Source organism: Lagenorhynchus albirostris, chromosome 2, assembly GCF_949774975.1.
Source record: "Lagenorhynchus albirostris chromosome 2, mLagAlb1.1, whole genome shotgun sequence".
Taxonomy (NCBI): domain Eukaryota; kingdom Metazoa; phylum Chordata; class Mammalia; order Artiodactyla; family Delphinidae; genus Lagenorhynchus; species Lagenorhynchus albirostris.
The window spans coordinates 68,936,558-68,956,074 of record NC_083096.1 but is presented as its reverse complement, the minus strand read 5'-3'; the positions used below and the strand labels follow the sequence as shown (position 1 = coordinate 68,956,074).

Here is a 19,517-nt window from a genome sequence, read left to right as displayed (position 1 = left end):
TCTTGCACTGTTGGTGGGAATGTAAATTGATACAGCCACTATGGAGAACAGTATGGAGGTTCCTTAAAAAACTAAAAACAGAACTACCATACGACCCAGCAATCCCACTACTGGGCATATACCCTGAGAAAACCAGAATTCAAAAAGAGTCATGTACCAAAATGTTCATTGCAGCTCTATTTACAATAGCCAGGACATGGAAGCAACCTAGGTGTCCATCAACAGATGAATGGATAAAGAAGATGTGGCACATATATACAATGGAATATTACTCAGCCATAAAAAGAAACGAAATTGAGTTATTTGTAGTGAGGTGGATGGACCTAGAGTCTGTCATACAGAGTGAAGTAAGTCAGAAAGAGAAAAAGAAATATTGTATGCTAACACATATATAGGAAATCTAAGAAAAAGAAAAAAAAAGGTCATGAAGAACCTAGGGGCAAGACGGGAATAAAGACACAGACCTACTAGAGAATGGACTTGAGGATATGGGGAGTGTGAAGGGTAAGCTGTGACAAAGTGAGAGAGTGGCACGGACATATATACACTACCAAAAGTAAAATAGATAGCTAGTGGGAAGCAGCCGCAGAGCACAGAGAGATCAGCTCGGTGCTTTGTGACCACCTAAAGGGGTAGGATAGGGAGGGTGGGAGGGAGGGAGACGCAAGAGGGAAGAGATATGGGAACATATGTATATGTATAACTGATTCACTTTGTTATAAAGCAGAAACTAACACACCATTGTAAAGCAATTATACTCCAATGAAGATGTTAAAAAAAATAGAGTTGATTTACAATGTTCTGCGAATCTCTGCTGTGTAGCAAAGTGACTCAGTTTTATACATAGAGACATTCTTTTTAAAATATTCTTTTCCATTATGGTTTATCCCAGGAGACTGGATATAATTCTCTGTGCTATACAGTAGGACTTTTTTGTTTATCCATCCTAAATGTAATAGTTTGCATCTACCAGTCCATTCCTCTCCCTCCCCCCTTCCCCTTGGCAACCACAAGTGTGATTTTTGTGTCTGTGAGTCTGTTTCTGCTTTGTAGATAGGTTCATTGGTGCCATATTTTAGATTCCATATATAAGTGATATCATATGATATTTGTCTTTCTCCTTCTGACTTACTTCACTTAGTATGATAATCTCTAGTTCCATCCAAATGGCATTATTTGTTCAAATGGCATTTGTTTCAAATGGCATTATTTGTTCCTTTTTTATGACTGAGTAGTATTCCATTGTATATGTTTACCACATCTTTATCTGTTCATCTGTTGATGGACACTTAGGTTGTTTCCATGTGTTGGCTATTGTGAACAGTGCTGCTATGAATATAGGGGTGCATGTATCCTTTTGAATTATAGTATTGTCCAGGTATATGCTCAGGATTGGGATTGCTGGACCATATGGTAATTCTATATTTAGTTTTCTGAGGAAACTTCATGCTCTTTTCCATTGTGGCTGCACCAATTTACATTCCCACCAACAGTGTAGGACGTTCTCTTTTCTCCATACCCTCTCCAGCATTTGTTATTTGTAGATATTTTATTATTTTATTTATTTTTTGGCTGTGTGGCTTGTGAGATCTTAGTTCCCTGATCAGGGATTGAACCTGTGCCCTCGGCAGTGAAACTGCAGAGTCCTAACCACTGGACCGCCACAGAATTCCCGGTAGACTTTTTTTCTTTAGCATCTTTATTGGAGTATAGTTGCTTTAAAGTGTTGTGTTAGTTTCTTCTGTATAACAAAGTGAATCAGCGATATGCATACATATATCCCCATATCCCCTCCCTCTTGCGTCTGCCTCCCACCCTCCTTATCCCACCCGTCTAGGTGGTCACAAAGAACCGAGCTAATTTCCCTGTGCTATGCAGCTGCTTCCCACTAGCTATCTATTTTAAATTTGGTAGTGTATATATGTCAGTGCTACTCTCTCACTTCATCCCAGCTTACCCTTCCCCCTCCCCGTGTCTTCAAGTCCATTCTCTACGTCTGTGTCATTATTCCTGTCTGGCCCTTAGGTTCATCAGAACCTTTTTTTTTTTTTAAGATTCCATATATATATGTGATATTTGTTTTTCTCTTTCTGACTCACTTCACTCTGTATGACAGACTCTAGGTCCATCCACCTCACTACAAATAACTCAGTTTCATTTCTTTTTATGGCTGAGTAATATTCTATTGTATATATGTGCCACATCTTCTTTATCCATTCATCTGTTGATGGACACTTAGGTTGCTTCCATGTCCTGGCTATCGTACATAGAGCTGCAGTAAACATAGTGGTACATGACTCTTTAAATTTATTTTTGTCTGCATTGCTGCACGGGCTTTCTCTAGTTGTGCGGAGTGGGGGCTACTCCTTCTGGCAGTGCGCGGGGTTCTCACTGCGGTGGCTTCTTTTGTTGCAGAGCATGGGCTCTAGGTGCGTGGGCTTCAGTAGTTGTGGCATGCAGGCTCAGTCATTGTGGCACACGTGCTCTAGAGTGCAGGCTCTGTAGTTGTGGCGCAAGGGCTTATTTGCTCCACGGTATGTGGGATCCTTCCAGACCAGGGCTTGAACCTGTGTCGCCTGCATTGGCAGGTGTATTATTAACCACTGTGCCACCGGGGAAGCCCCATGACTCTTTTTGAATTATGGTTTTCTCAGGGTATATGCCCAGTAGTGGGATTGCTGGGTCATATGGTAGTTCTATTTGCCGTTTTTTAAGGAACATCCATACTGTTATCCACAGTGGATGTATCAATTTACATTCCCCCCAACAGTGCAAGAGGGTTCCCTTTTCTCCACACCCTCTCCAGCATTTATTGTTTCTAGATTTTTTCATGATGGCCATTCTGACCGGTGTGAGATGATATCTCATTGTAGTTTTGATTTGCATTTCTCTAATGATTAATGAAGTTGAGCATTCTTTCATGTGTTTGTTGGCAGTCTGTGTATCTTCTTTGCAGAAATGTCTGTTTAGGTCTTCTGCCCATTTTTGGATTTGTTTGTTTGTTTGTTTGATATTGAGCTGCATGAGCTGCTTGTATATTTTGGAGATTAATCCTTTGTCAGTTGCTTTGTTGGCAATTATTTCCTTCCATTCTGAGGGTTGTCTTTTCATCTTGTTTGTTGTTTCCTTTGCTGTGCAAAAGCTTTTAAGTTTCATTAGGTCCCATTTGTTTATTTTTGTTTTTATTTCCATTTCTCTAAGAGGTGGGTCAAAAAGGATCTTGCTGTGATTTATCTCACAGAGTGTTCTGCCTATGTTTTCCTCTAAGAGTTTGATAGTTTCTGGCCTTACATTTAGGTCTTTAATCTATTTTGAGTTTATTTTGGTGTATGGTGTTAGGGAGTGTTCTAATCTCATACTTTTACATGTACTTGTCCAGTTTTCCCAGCACCACTTATTGAAGAGGCTGTCCTTTCTCCACTGTACATTCCTGCCTCCTTTATCAAAGATAAGGTGACCAATGTGTGTGGGTTTATCTCTGGGCTTTCTATCCTGTTCCATTGATCTATATTTCTGTTTTTGTGCCAGTACCATACTGTCTTGATTACTGTAGCTTTGTAGTATAGTCTGAAGTCAGGGAGCCTGAATCCTCCAGCTCCATTTTTCTTTCTCAAGATTGCTTTGGCTATTCGGGGTCTTTTGTGTTTCCATACAAATTGTGAAATTTTTTGTTCTAGTTCTGTGAAAGATGCCATTGGTAGTTTGATAGGGATTGCATTGAATCTGTAGATTGCTTTGGGTAGTATAGTCATTTTCACAATATTGAATCTTCCAAAATAAGAACACGGTGTATCTCTCCATCTCTTTGTATCATCATTAATTTCTTTCATAAGTGTCTTATATTTTTCTGCAGACAGGTCTTTTGTCTCCTTGGGTAGGTTTATTCCTAGATATTTTATTCTTTTTGTTGCAGTGGTAAATGGAAGTGTTTCCTTAATTTCTCTTTCAGACTTTTCATCAATAGTTTATAGGAATGCAAGAGATTTCTGTGCATTAATTTTGTATCCTGCTACTCTACCAAATTTGTTGAATAGTTCTAATAGTTTCCTGGTAGCATCTTTAGGATTCTCTATGTATAGTATCATGTCATCTGCAAACAGTGACAGCTTCACTTCTTCTTTTCCAATTTGGTTTCCTTGTATTTCTTTTTCTTCTCTGATTGCTGTGGCTAAAACTTCCAAAACTATGTTGAATAATAGTGGTGAGAGTGGGCAACCTTGTCTTGTTCCTGATCTTAGTGAAAATTGTTTCAGTTTTTCACCATTGAGAACAATGTTGGCTGTGGATTTGTCATATATGGCCTTTATTATATTGTGGTTTGTTCCCTCTATGCCTACTTTCTGGAGGGATTTTATCATAAACAGGTGTTGAATTTTGTCGAAAGCTATTTCTGCATCTATTGAGATGATCGTACGGTTTTTCTCCTTTAATTTGTTAATATGGTTTATCACGTTGATTGATTTGCGTATATTGAAGAATCCTTTCATTCCTGGGATAAACCCCACTTCTTCATGGTGTATGATCTTTTTAATGTGCTGTTGGATTCTGTTTGTTAGTATTTTGCTGAGGTTTTTTTTTTTTTTTTTTTTTTGCGGTACGTGGGCCTCTCATTCTTGTGGCCTCTCCCGTTGTGGAGCACAGGCTCCGGACGCGCAGGCTCAGCGGCCATGGCTCACGGTGCTAGCCCCTCCGCAGCATGTGCGATCTTCCCGGACTGGGGCACGAACCCGTGTTCCCTGCATTGGCAGGCGGACTCTTAACCACTGCACCACCAGGGAAGCCCTCAGAACTGTTTTTGATGCATCCCATAGGTTTTGGGTCATCCTGTTTTCTTTCTTTTTTTTTTCTTAAATTTATTTATTTTATTTATTTATTTTTGGCTGTATTCGATCTTCGTTGCTGTGCACAGGCTTTCTCTAGTTGTGGTGAGTGGGGGCTACTCTTTGTTGCAGTGCACGGGCTTCTCATTTTGGTGACTTCTCTTCTTGCGGAACATGGGCTTAGGCACACGGGCTTCAGTAGTTGTGGCTCGTGGGCCCTAGAGATCATGGTCAGTAGTTGTGGTGCACAGGCTTAGTTGCTCCACAGCCTGTGGGATCATCCTGGACCAGGGCTCGAACCCGTGTCCCCTGCATTGGCAGGCGGATTCTTAACCACTGCGTCACCAGGGAAGCCCCCTGTCGTGTTTTCACTGTCATTTGTTTCTAGACTTTTAAAATTTCCTCTTTGATTTCTGCAGTGATCTCCTGGTTATTTAGTAGTGTATTGTTTAGCCTCCATGTGTTTGTATTTTTTACAGCTTTTTCTCCTGTAATAGATATCTAGTCTCATAGCGTTTTGGTCGGAAAAGACACTTGATATGATTTCAATTTTCTTAAATTTACCAAGGCTTGATTTGTGACCCAAGATATGGTCTATCCTGGAGAATGTTCCATGAGCACTTGAGAAGAATGTGTATACTGTTGTTTTGGATGGAATGTCTGACAAATATCAATTAAGTCCGTCTTGTTTCATGTGTCATTTAAAACTTGTGTTTCTGCATTTATTTTCATTTTGGATCATCTGTCCAGTGGTGAAAATAGGGTGTTAAGGTTCCCTATTATTATTGTGTTACTGTCAATTTCCCCTTTTATGGCTGCTAGCATTTGGCTTATGTATTGACGTGCTCTTATATTGCATGCGTAAATATTTACAATTTTTATACCTTTTTCTTGGATTTATCCCTTGATCATTATGTAGTGTCCTTCTTTTTCTCTTGTAATAGTCTTTATTTTAAAGTCTATTTTGTCTGATATGAGAATTGCTACTCCAGCTTTCATTTGATTTCCATTTGCTTGGAATATCTTTTTCCATCCTCTCACTTTCAGTCTGTATGTGTCCCTAGGTCTGAAGTGGGTCTTTTGTAGACAGTAAGAGATGGGTCTTGTTTTTTGTATCTTATTTTGTACTGGTTTTATTTTGTATGGCTCTTATTTTGTATGGGTCTTGTTTTTGTATCCATTCAGCCAGTCTATAAGGTTTGTTTGGAGCATTTAATCCATTTATATTTAAGGGAATTATCAATATGTGTGTTTGTATTACCATTTTCTTAATTCTTTTGTGTTTGTTTTTGTAGGTCTTTTCCTTCTCTTGTGTTTCCTGCCTAGAGAAGTTCCTTTAGCGTTTATTGTAAAGCTGGTTTGGTGGTGCTGAATTCTCTTAACTTTTGCTTATCTGTGAAGGTCTTATTTACTCCATCAAATCTGAATGAGATCCTTGCTCAGTAGAGTAATCTTGTTTGTAGGGCTTTCCCTTTCATCACTTTAAATATGTCCTGCCAGTCCCTTCTGGCTTGTAGAGCTTCTGCTGAAAGTTCAGCTCTTAACCTTATGGGGATTCCCTTGTGTGTTATTTGTTGCTTTTCCCTTGCTGCTTTTAATATGTTTTCTTTGCATTTAATTTTTGATAGTTTGATTAATATGTGTCTCAGCATGTTTCTCTTTGGCTTTATCCTGTATGGGACTCTCTGTGCTTCCTGGACTTGATTGACTATTTCCTTTCCCATGTTAGTGAACTTTTTGACTATAATCTCTTCAAATATTTTCTCAGACACTTTCTTTTTCTCCTCTTCTTCTGGGACCGCTATAATTTGAATGTTGGTGCATTTAATGTTGCCCCAGAGGTCTCTGAGACTGTCCTCAATTCTTCTCATTCTTTTTTCTTTATTCTGCTCCCTGGCAGTTATTTCCACTATTTTATCTTCCAGTTCACTTTTCCATTCTTCTGCCTCAGTTATTCTGTCATTGATTCCTTCTAGAGTAGTTTTCATTTCAGTTATTGTGTTGTTCATCACTGTCTGCTCTTTATTTCTTCTAGACCCTTGTTAAATGTTTCTTGTATTTTCTCCATTCTGTTTTGGAGATTTTGGATCATCTTTACTGTCATTACTCTGAATTCTTTTTCAGGTAGGTTGCCTATTTCGTCTTCATTTATTTGGTCTTGTAGGTTTTTTACCTTGCTCCTTCGTCTGTAACATATTATTTTGTCATTTAATTTTTTTTTTGATGGGTGGTGTCTTACTGGCTGTTTGGCCCAAGACGTCCAGCAATGGAGTTTGCAGGCAGTTGGATAGAGCTGGGTCTTGGTGCTGAGATGACCTCCAGGAGGCCTCAGTCTGATTGATATTCCCTGGGGTCTGAGGTTCTCTGTTAGTCCAGTGGTTTGGACTCGGAGCTCCCACCACAGGAGCTTGAGCCCAACCTCCGGCCTGGGAACGAAGATCCCACAAGCATGTGGCAGGCGAAGTAATGGTCCCCCAAAGACATGGACATCGAAATCCCTGGAACCGCCCAGCTGGTGTGCAGCAATGGGAACCCGGAGCTGCTGGAGGGGCAGGGCGGTCGCCTGAGATGCACATAGTGGCCTGGTGTCCTCCAGGTCAGAGCCAGGCCATCTGTGCCACCTGCACCACCCACTGCACCAGGGACTCTGCCTGGGCTTGACAGGCGTCTACCCTGGTAGACTTTTTAATGATGGCCGTTCTGACCGGTGTGAGGTGGTACCTCATTGATTTGCATTTTTTGCATTTTTCTAATAATTAGCCTCACCTCTTTCTTTCTTTATTTTTATTTATATATATATTTTTTGTGGTACGCAGGCCTCTCACTGTTGTGGTCTCTCCCGTTGCGGAGCACAGGATCCGGATGTGCAGGCTCAGCGGCCATGGCTCACTGGCCTAGCCGCTCCGTGGCATGTGGGATCTTCCCGGACCAGGCCACGAACCTGTGTCCCCTGCATCGGCAGGCGGACTCTCAACCACTGCGCCACCAGGGAAGCCCTTCACCTCTTTCTTGAAGTCTTTCCTGATCATGCTGGTCCCAGTGAGTTTTCTCCTTCCCTTTCCTCCCATGACACTTAGAAATGGTGCCTCTCACTTTTTACTTTGATCATACTTAGATTACCTTCTGCACTTAAAAGTGTCTGTTGCATTAAAGGTGTATATACCTCTCTTATAACCCCTGATACCCCTGGGAAACTATTATAGCAGGAATATTTGTTAAATATTATTTTATTGCCTTTGATGGAAAGGCTTTTTGACCAAAAGCCGTCGAATCAATAAATATTTCTCACCTGAAATATTAAGCAGGGCTAAGAAGCCCAGCTATTAACTTTAACTTGAAAAAGAATCTTTTGAATTAGAAGCAGGGAATGGCTACACCATCCGAGAGAGATTCTTAGAAGAATGTATAAGAAAAAGAGAAACCCAGCCTTCTTTCTTCAACTCAAAATTCTTCAGATCTTGTTCCTTTCTCTAGATCTCTTAATTCTCCACAAGTGTTCCAAGAGGAAGAAGGCTGTTAAGCAGTCTGCAGGCCCTCTGAAAATAGCCATACCCTTCGATCTGTTTGTTTCATGCCTTTCTGGTCCTGGGGTGTGTGAGGAAAGTGCTACAGAGGGAGGGATCTCCTGCCACTTCCTCCCACTCAACATGCATTCCCTCCTCCTCTAATTTTGCCCGCACTAGTGAGCTGTTGAGGAAAGCTTGGAACCCAAAAGTTATACCTGTCTGGGAGTTGATTAGAAAGAGTATTCCATTTATAAAAATATAACTTGCATAATTTTGTAGAAAGATTTACCTTTAAAACAGAAATAAATGACTCAATAGGAAATGCGGCTTGCCCTTATAAAGGGGGTTAAGTGGGGGAGTCAGTTTCAATTAAGGGGAAAAAGATGTGGGCCAGCATCAGAATATGGGATACCTTTAAGAATAATCTTTTTTATGGGGGCAAACATCCTAAATTTTTGCTTACATAAGAAAAGATCATAATAAGCCAAACTTGGATCAGAGACTATTAGTGATAGAGGATGTTTGGGGGGTGGCAGAGAAATCATTTAACATCTTTACTGCCACCTGTTAAAATGGGCTAATGATTTCTAAATCTATATGCCTGGGGAAACAGTGTCAGGTAAAAATGGTGCCATGAAAAAATAATTGGAGCTTTTTGGAGTTAACTGTTAGCTAATGGAAAGAAATCATTACATGTTGTTAATATTTAATACTATTATTTATATAAAGATTTTGTGAGTTCTGTGTGTGTATCCGAGCAGTACTGAGCAAGCTGACATACTCTTCATTCTTTGTTGGTTATAGTCATGAAAGGAGTCTTAGGACTTACCGCTCTATGACCTACACAAGCTATTTCCCTTGCCAGCCTCAGTTTCTTCATCTGTAAAATGTGGATACTGATAGTACCTGCTTCTTACGGTCAAGTGAGACAATGCACAGGAAGTGCTCAGCATAGAAAAGCAGGTATTTTATGATCAAAAGCCAATTAATTTTCTCAGATCCAACTGTGTGCTACAAATAAAGTTTGCTGGTAATTTATTTTTAACCCATATTCGTGTGATGAAACGATTACTGAGTTAGGAGATCTAGTCTATAGTGATGATTAGGCAAATTACTTAACCTCTCTGGGTTTCTATTCCTTTGGCTTTATGAAGGAGCTGGATTAGAGGATCTCTGAGTAGTTTCCAGTTCTAAAGTTCTGTGTTAGGATTTTTTCCAATTCATTTTTAAACAAAGTTTTAATAAAATTTAACATAGGAAGTATTGTATGCTTTAGCAATTTATATTTTAATTAAATGTACTTCAGATTAAAATTGTATTGTGCAATGTTTAAAATACAGACGGATGTGGAAAGTGATACACGTACCTATCATTCACTTTAAGAAATAAAACTTAAAAAAAATTTGGAAATACTGTGGGTGAAATTCACTTGTATTTAAAGGTGCAAAAACAAGATTGAAATCACTGCTTAAAAAAAAGGAAATTACTTTGGATGCCCATTGTTTCTGGAAGAAGGGTGTTTTTGTGCCTGTTTGGCTCTGACGTTATAGTAGGTGTAGGCCAAAGCAGAGGACAGTCCTCTTCTTCTGGGAACATTTCACCTAACTGAAGTGGAATAAATATAGTTTAGCAACAAAATACACCTAAATAAAACATGGACCCTGCATTTGATATGCGTGTCGTTTGCAATAAGAAAGAAGATTTTCATGACAATCCAGGCCGATGGAAACACTTCTTGACAAAGAATTGGATTCAAATTCTGGCTTCTTTCTAATTTAAGTGTGTGACCTTGGGCAAGTTATGTAGCCCTCTCTGCCTCAGTTTCTTCATAAAATGGGGCTTACCTAAGGGTTGTTGTGAATAATACATGAGATAATACAGGCAAGGCTCTAAGAACAATGCCTGACACATAGAGAAAGCTCAATGAATATTAGCTATTATTATTATTCAATTCCATAAATAATTATTGGATGTCTACCATGTAGTAGTCTCTATACTAGATCCTGAAATATCTTTGGGGATTTAGCTTTTTGTGTCTGGTCTACAAAGAATGTGTTACAGAGCTAGATATGAAATTCTGATAAATGTAGCAGTCCAGTGGGACCCAAGTTAATCTAGAAAAAAAGGCCATTTGGAGTTCAGAAGACTTTTTAAATTCAGGAGGGAATATGAGATGTAAATGAAGTACTTAAGGTCTTGCCTTTTAGTTGTTGAGTTCCTGTGCCAGGTTTTAGAGAGTGCATTATGATGCATATTAAAACCACGGTGACATTCAAAGAGTCAAACATGCCTGATTAGACTTTCATGTCCTGTATTTATGAAAAGGTTAGTGGTGCATTTCCTCAGTGCAAATTATTTTTGGTTCTTACTAATATTTATGAATAAAGTCTATACACCATAATATATGTGATTAATTTTAGTCATCAGCTTGATTTTATATAAGGAGATATCCCAGAAGATGCTACATCTTGAGCAGTAATTTCAGCAGATAGGGAGTAGGCAATATATAGGAAAGGGCAATTGTATGTTAGCACTATGGGACAAAATCAGAAATATAATTATGGCAATAATGCATTCTCTTACATAAATTTATCATTGAAGTAGTATAGGAAGACATGCCTTTTGCAAGTAATTTCATTGTGATGCTTTATGGTGACGCCAAACCTTGACTATACAACAAGCAGTCAATGACGTTTAGGTTTCAGGTTGCCCTGGGTGGATGTGTCCATAAGGTATTAAAAGCGGGTTTAAGTTGATGAATTCAACAGAGGAGCTGACCATCTGGTCTCAGTGATCTCAGGTTGGGCTGGCCTTGGCACCGGCCTGTTTGGTTGCTTTTGGTGACTCTGGGGTAACATTAAGCCATGTAAATCATAGTTATCATGTACCTCTACCCATGGGGTTTGATAGATACTAAATAATTGGTCAGTAACTGCCCCTTTGACCTCCTCCTTTGCACATTTTTGCCTGGCAAAAAACTCTTGATGTAAAGGAGAAAAGTGAATGGGCCTCCTTTTAACAATAGGCAAACTGAACTCAAGCACTTACTAAGATAGGAAGAATAATATAAGACAGAAATAACTTGGAAGCTCATTTTGTCCATACCCGGTTATAGGTTGTTCAAGAAAATAAAAAGGTGATGGATTCTTTTGTCCTTAGTACTCTTTTTTGGCCTACTCCATTTCCACAAGGCTGATGGCTTTTAAATACTAACACCATCCCCAAAGGCATCTCCACAACCCCCCAATACACAAGTCACAAATCACGGCTCAAAGGGACGAACACAAAGCACTTGCGATACTCTCCCATTTGGGTGCAGTCTTGATTCTCCAGAGAAAAGGGGACTCTCAGTGCAGATCTGCATATATATATATGGGCCAGGACTTGGGCCTTCCTGGTAAAACATAAAAACAAAACAATCAACACCGCCCCTCCCCCTCCCAAAACAAAAAACAAAAACAGAAAATCCAAGGCGCCGCTGCTGCTATCAGTAGCTTGGCTCAGACTCTGACTGCCAAAAACAAAAACAGGACTGAGCCCGGGTTCCTGAGACCCCGGCTGCCCAGGGCCAGGGCGAAGTTCCCGGGGTCTGGCCGCTGGACGCGGGCAGGGCCGGGCGCGGCGCTCTCGGGGACTTTCACCTGCTCGGCGGGCAGCGCGGGGGCGGACCCGGCGGCGGGCGGGGCCTGGACGCCCCGCGGGAGGAGCCGGCCCGGGCCCACCCCGCAGGAGGAGCCGCTCGCCCGCGGCTGATCCGGCGTCTCCGTGACAGGCACCCCGCTCCGCTGCCGCTGCCGCCTTTTCTTCCTTGTCCCGGGCTGTCCGCGCCACTGCTCCCGGGCCAGTGCCGCGCCCAGTCCCGCCGCGGGCCGCGCGCCCACTGCTCCCCTCCCCCAGCCCGGTCGTCGCGCCGCCAGCTCCCGCCGCCGCCCCCGCCACCCTCCTCGCCGGTAGGAATTGCGCGGCCACAGCGCCGCTCGCGTCGCCCGCATCCGCGCCGCCCGCTGCAGCCCGGCCCTCGGCGTCGCTCCGAGTCCCGGCTTCCACGGCCGCCGCGCGGCCAGGGCGCCCCTCCGCTTGCGCCCCCTCCGCGCGCCGTCGCCGCCAGCTCTCGCCTCCCGTCTCCTGGGTCTCGCCAACCCCTTCCTGCCACCGCCGCCGCCGCCTCTGGAGGAGCCGGTCCACCGCGGGTCACCATGCCCAGCAAAACCAAGTACAACCTTGTGGACGATGGGCACGACCTGCGGATCCCCTTGCACAACGAGGACGCCTTCCAGCACGGCATCTGCTTCGAGGCCAAGGTGAGGGGGCCTCAGGGAGGGGACTGCCCCGGAGGGGCATGTGTGAGTGGACGGGATGCGCAGCCATCCTGGACGCAGAGCTGGTGGGTTAGGCTGATTTGGGGGCCTTTCTGTTAGGGAGGGTGACTCCCCTTCTCTGTATAGTATTCCGCGGGCTCCTGCCCAGAACTGCTAAAGAGCAACTGCAAAGTTTGAGCGGTATTGCTTCACCCCCCTTCTCCCACCTGCAGACTCCCCCATCCTTACCCATCCAGGACTGATTGAGTTACTTCCCGGATCCCTTCTTCTTCTGAGGAGAAGCCAGTGGGTGAGCGCAGCCTGGACGTGGTTCTTTAGAATCGGTTTAGGGAAGCTTTGGTGTTATTTAACCTGTTGGGATCCCTTGGGAGAGGTGCTTTCAGGAAGGTCTTTTAAAGGGGGAATACCCGCTTCCCGATTGAAGAAAATAATACAGGGGTGGTTTTTGTTTTTAGATTCCAGGTAACCCCGGCCAGGTGTCAGAGTCACTTCCTAAACGCCTTATTTGCCACGACTCCTTTGCAAGTGCCAGTCATTGAAGGGGGGAGGTGTGGTGAAAGCTGTCCGGTTACTAGTTCTGTGGCTTAATGTTAAGTTTCAACAGCTAGTAGGGGACCGCTGCTGAAGAATTTATCGGGGGTGACTGGAATTTTCAGCTCAAAGCCCCAGGTCCATCCTTGGGAGAGGGGGCGGGGCGGAAGCCTCTGTACTGCACCATGAGGTGTGAATAAGGCTGCCCCCCCCTCCCACCGTGATGCACTTCCCAGAATGAGGAGTTCTGGTTTCTGAGATTACAGCTGGGGTTCCTGCTGCTTATCACAGGGGAAGAGTGTTTCTCCTCTTCCTTCATGCAGCTTGACGCCCTCCCCCCAAGACTCAGGGATGCTCAGCACCTACTGTGTGCCTGTCACTGGTGAGTGACAGAAAATACTACCCCTCCAAGTAGGTTGTGTCTTCTGGTTTTGAAAAGGTAGTACTTTCGATGTGGAGAGAGCCTTCATTCCCTTTTTCTCCTTAATGGCTTTGTAGATGGCAGGGTGTTAGCATCTCAGGCAAGGGTTACTCCATCAGGTAGCTCTTTGCTTCAGTTCTTGAGACATCTTTTTGAGTGTCTGATATGAGTCCAATGTGGTCAGTTACTTTCGATTGTTCTTCCTTCTCATGGAGATGTGTGAGTTGTTAAATCTTACCTTTTTTTTTCTCCCTGAATAACCTTCCCCCAGCCATATTTGCTAGAGCTAGGAGGGCACCCCCTGTTTCCCCAGACATCAAACCCTGCAGTGGAATGCAGAGCTGAATTACTGGGTATGGCTGGGACCAGAGTGGGGCTGTAGCCAAGATCTTATCTTGCTTCTCTCAGAATAGAGCTGGTTGGTCTAATATAGGATGTTTGGGTTAATTTTTGTCCGGGCCTGTTGCTTTGGTGAGCAGGTTTTTAAATTTTAAAGTATGAGTTTTCATCACGTCATGATTTAATTTTCTTGGACACGCGTAAACTGGGAAATTGGCTTTTGTCTTGTTTGGTTCATCAGGGCTCTGTTTTGCAAGAATGAACAGAAGAAGAAAGATCAGAATTAAAGTGTTTTTAACCTTTTAATTCTTTTCTCACAGTCTCTGCATTTGATCCTCGCTAGGACTCATAACCTAGGTTGTTAGAATCGGATTCTTGCCACCTCCAATTCTAGTCTGACACCTCTGGGGAGAGCCCAGGACTGTGCACCTCTAAGGAGCATTCCAGGTGATTTAATGCAGGTGTTTGGGACCAGACTTTGAGAAACAGTGGCTTCAGGCTTGCCTCCAGCTTGCTGGATCTCACCCTCTCTTTCCCAACATGTAGTTTCTTTTCTAAGCAAATGTCTGGGGGTTGTGTGGTGTAGTTCCTATAGTAACTTGCCTGGATTCACACACAGTGGTGCTCCATAAGAGGAAGGGGAACCACAGTTGGTCCCAGCTGTGTTCCCGATGCAGATGTGGGACATGGTGAACCATGGGTTCTGCTTTGAGAATGGTGAGGTAGGGAAGAAAGGACAGGGCTGACCTTGAGAACTGGGTCCTAACTCCCAGCTCTTGGTAACCGAGGCTGGACACCAGTACATTCAAATCATGTCAGCCAAGACCTGAGTAGAGGTGGAAGCAGAAGCTTTTCTGTCTCATGAGCACCTGGGCAAGCACCTCATCTGGCTGGTTTTCACATCCCTCCCGAGCAGTGTCCGTGGAACTGCACGATCACTGGGTTTTCAGGGTTAAATCCACACCACACTCATTCCTTGTTTTGGAAAAGCACGGGCTGTGAAATGTAAATGTATTAGCGCTGCCTTGTCAGAAACTCCTGGAAAATGAGCCCAGGTCTTTCCCTCCCAAGGGTTGGCAGTTTTTCAGAATCAACACTGGATGGAATGACTTTTTGGATGCATGCCGCTCATTTTCAGGGTGCCGCGGAGATTGAAAAGGTTATGGCCAGGGTTGAAGGGCATCTGGGTGTCAGAGGTTCTGTGCACTTAAAAAACACACCGTGCATTGAACTATCAAGTAGGATCCTAGAGGTTTTTCAGCTGGCGGGACTTCATGTAATTCTCACCGCTTCCCCGGAGGGGGGTCTCCTTATACCTTATAAATGAGGATATGTTGCCTGCTTTATTGCACATAGCCGGGTATGGCGGAGACAGGATTTAAACCTGGGAGCTTTGACTTCAGACTCTCAAATGCAATGCTTATTCATTTAATATTTTTTATGGAATGTTGACTCTATGCTGGGCGGTTGGTCTGATTCACGGTTCACTGGTGGGGCACCCTTAGGTTGTTGGCCTCTCTGACTCTGATGTAGAAAATTATTCAAACTTTTAGTGCTAGGCTCTTTCAAGATAAAACCTTGGTCTGGGAGCTGCTCTTAGGGGATAGTGCCCTCCGTGTCAGAAAGGGCACCTGGCTCACTGACCGTTGCTGGTGGGTGGGCGGTAAAATCCTTCTCGGCTTGAAAGCTTGTGTGGCTCCTTTGTATTTGTCTCTCCCTCTCCCTCTCCCAGTATGCCTTCCTGGTGGCCGGTGCCGTCAACTGGCTGTCTCTGCTTCCTGGGTGAGAAGAAGACTTCTCATGACAGTGGTGCAAAGAATAAGGGTATTAATAACATAGTTATGCCTGACGTTTGTAGGTGATTTTTGATTTGCCTGTGACTTTCACACACACAAAATTTTCCTCTTGTGGAAATTGGGACATTAGTGTTGTCTCTGTTTTTCAGATGAAAACATTGGGGATCAGAGAGATTAACTTGTCCAGAGTCACAGAACTGATAAGATGAAAGAATAATGATTATAGCCGATACTTAGTGAGCACTTACTATGGACCATGTATTGTCCTAGGTGCTGCCTCATTTAAGCCTCACACTCCAGTCCTTTGGATTCCTCGTCCATGGTTCCTTAGCTTCATCCTGAAGTAGTAGCTCCCTCTGTATTCGTAGCTCTCATTGCGTAGCCCGTTCACTGATCTGGGCATGTGTGGCACAGCCTGTCAGAACTGGAAAGCACCTGAGCTCACCTCGTACAGCCTCCTCATTTTACAGATGAGGAAGTTGAGGTCCAGAGGGGAAGTCGTCGATCCAGGGTCCCATAGCTAGGTGAGAACAGAACCAGAACTCATCCCTAGTTTCCTGGCTTCAAGTTGGTTTCAGTTATCTGTTGCTGCTTAACAGCCTACCCCAAAACTCAGTGGCATAAGACAATGTCAGTTTAATCTGCTCATGATTCGTGGGTCAGGAGTTCAGGCAGGGCTTGGCTGGGCTGTTCTTCTGTTGCATGTGGTGTGGACTGGATCACTCACTTGGCTTCATTCTGCTGTGGCTGGGCTGGAAGGTCCTAGAAGGCTTCACTCTCATGGTTGTGCTTTGGTAGTCCTCCGTGTGCAGGTTCTCTGCATTGGGTAGCTTGCATTTCCTTACAGCATGGTGGCCCTTTGATCTGGCAGCTGGCTCTCAAGAGGGAGTGTTCCAAGCAGGGAAGGTGGAAGCTCTTAAGGCCTGGCCACCAAAGTTACACAGAGTCACTTCTGCTGCATTCTCTTGGTCAAATCGGGCCATAGGCTGGCTCAGATTCAAGGGGAGGAGAAGTATTCTTCACTTCTTGGTGGGGAGTGTCAAGGTCACAGTGCAGGAGTGCATGTGGGATGAGAGATATTGCCAAAGCCATCCTTGGATCATGGTCAACCATAAAATTTTGTGTTCTTTCTCCTCTGCATATAGCTTCTCCAGTGATGTTGAGTGTTCTTTGAGTACCTTGTCTCGTGCTTCTGTGTATAGCCCCCTCCCCCAACATCAGGTACATATATATATAGGCAGCAACATCAAATTATTTATCAAGCGGAAGAAATTTCCAATTGTAGAAAGTCTGAAAGCAGTAAATATATTGTCTTATTGCTGAGTGATTTGGGGGATTTGGGAGTCCTCGGTCAAATCTGAACTGAATTCTTTGGCCATTATTCCCCTCTTGCTAAATGGCTTCACTGGCTGATGGTTTCCATGATGTACATTTTCGAGGTTACGATAACCCCACACAGCAGGCTACCTGCGGATGCCTCTTGAACACGCTGTCTTGAGGGCTTCCAGATGAGGACATTACATATGTTGGTTCACCATAAATGGGGTACTCTAACTCAAACCTAACCTGTGGTGTGTGGTGAAAAGCTCTCAGAACCAACTCTGCTATATTCTGGGTGTGCACTCTCCCCTCCCCCGCCCACCCCCCAAAGGGTCCTGTCTTCCAGGATTGTGGACAAGTAGGGATTCAGATAGAGGCCCTGGTGTATTCGCTGATGTCATCATTGAAGTGCAGGTTATTTCACCTTATTAGGTACTTGTCTGGATGCTTTAATATCCATTGTTATCTTCTGCCTGGACCAGATGAATCTTTGGGGGATGATGAGTCTCAAAGGTACAGCACTTCTCAGAAATAATACCTGTGTTTATTCACGCTTATTTTGCTCTCAGGTGCCCCAGGGTGTTCCTCTGGAGCTGGTGTTTTGGAATTTGATGGGCAAATGTATTTCTACCTTATCTGTACATTTCATGATTTTGCCATGTCTCCTTTGCCCCAAAATGTCCCAGTCCATTTAGTGGTCAGAATCTCACACTCACTCGTCATGCTGACCTTTGCCAATCATCCGTGTTCAAGACCCTAATCAGACTCATTGTTTATTATCGCTTACTCGTAATGCTGCTATTTCCGGAACTCAAACCTTCAGAATGCTTTCTTTGACCATCATTATCTGCTTCCTCTCACCTCATTGCCTTCAGTCTGCCCTTAGCTCCTCAGTGACCTCCTGCTGCCCTTATCCTGCTCCCCCAGCAGCCTGGAGCCATGCCCACCCCCCTTTCCGTCTTTCCCACTTTCCTGCCCTACACTGCAGACTTGGTCTCTGCTACTTTCTTCCTTCCTTCCTGTTTTTGGAAAGAGAACTTCCTTCTTTCCTCCACTCCCTCTTCTCTAATAGCTTTATTGAGCTATAACTCACATACCATAGAATTTGCTAATTTAAAATGTACCATTAAGTAGTTTTTAATATATTCATAGTGTTGTGCAATCATCACCACAGTCAATTTTAGAACATTTTCATCACTGTACCCTTTAACTATCATCTCCCCCACCCACATCCGCCCCAGCCCTAAGCAATTACTAATCTACTTTCTGTCTCTAGATTTGCCTATTCTGGACATTTCATATAAATGGAAGATGGTGTATGTGGGTTTTTGTGATTGGCTTCTTTCACTTTGCATGATGTTTTCAGGGTTCATCCACATTGTAGCATGTATCAGGACTCCATTCCTTTTTATGGCTGAATAATATTCCATTGTATGGGTATACCACATTTTGTTTGTCCATTTATCAGTCGATGGACATTAAGGTTGTTTGTTTTTTAGCTATCGTGAATAATGCTGCTGTAAACATTTTGTGCACAAATTTTTGTGTGATATATGCTTAAATTTCTCAGGGGTAGGTAGGTAAGAGTGAAATTGCTGGATCACATGGTAACTATGTTTAACCACTGTGGGACTGCCAGATTGTTTTCCGATGTGGCTGCACCATTTTACTTTTCCACCAGCAGTGTGTTAGGATTCTGATTTCTCTGTATCCTCACCGACACTTCTTATAATCTGGCTTTTTGATTCTAGCCAGCCTAGTGGGTATGGAGTGGTATCCCATTGTGGTTTTGATTTGCATTTCCCTGATGAATAATGATATAGAACATCTTTTCATGTGTTTATTGGCCATTTTCACATCTTTGGAGAAATGTCTATTCAGATCTTTTGCCCATTTTTAAATTGGATTGTCTTTTTTTAAAAAAATTACTGAATTGTAAGAGCTCTTTATATATTCTGTATTCAAATCCATTATATAGCTCTGCAAGCGTTTTCACCTATTCTGTGGGTGGTCTTTAGACTTTCTTGGTATCGTCTTCTGAAACACAAAAGTTTTAAATTATGAAGTCCGATTAGTTTTTTTCTTTTTCCCTCTTTCTCTTTGAGATTCATCTGCCGTCCCTCTGCTGCTAGCCCACCTCTCCTGAGTCTTTGTTCATTACCTCATCACTCCCTACCCCCACCTTTGCATTGTTCCATCTTTCCCCTTACTGGCTCATTCCTCTGCCCGGGAGTGTGCTGTGACCTTCTCTATGTGAAAACTCTCTTCTCTCCACCTTTTTCTTCATTAACATGTTGTCCTCTTCCTTTTACAGCTAAGCCTCACGAAAGAGTGGTCTACTCTCTGCAGTTTCTCAATATTCATTCAGTCCCTGGCCGTGTCCTTCCCACCTCTGTCCTGGCTGCCATGTAGAAATTGTTCTACTGTCACCCTTCTCTGTCCTCATTCTTTTTGAGTTTTCTCCC

The 19,517-nt window shown here is 43.4% G+C and overlaps 1 protein-coding gene across 3 annotated transcripts in view; it reads left to right on the top strand.

The window, feature by feature from the left end:
* The first annotated feature begins 12,460 nt into the window (after nt 1-12,460).
* The window catches only part of LOC132515877 (carboxyl-terminal PDZ ligand of neuronal nitric oxide synthase protein-like), a 306,848-nt gene continuing 299,791 nt past the window's right edge, over nt 12,461-19,517 (top strand). For all 3 annotated transcript variants that reach the window (XM_060142236.1, XM_060142235.1, XM_060142233.1), the window contains exon 1: nt 12,461-12,627. In XM_060142236.1, the coding sequence (XP_059998219.1) occupies nt 12,523-12,627 (105 nt within the window). In that variant the 5' untranslated portion in view covers nt 12,461-12,522. The remainder of the gene's footprint in view (nt 12,628-19,517) is intronic.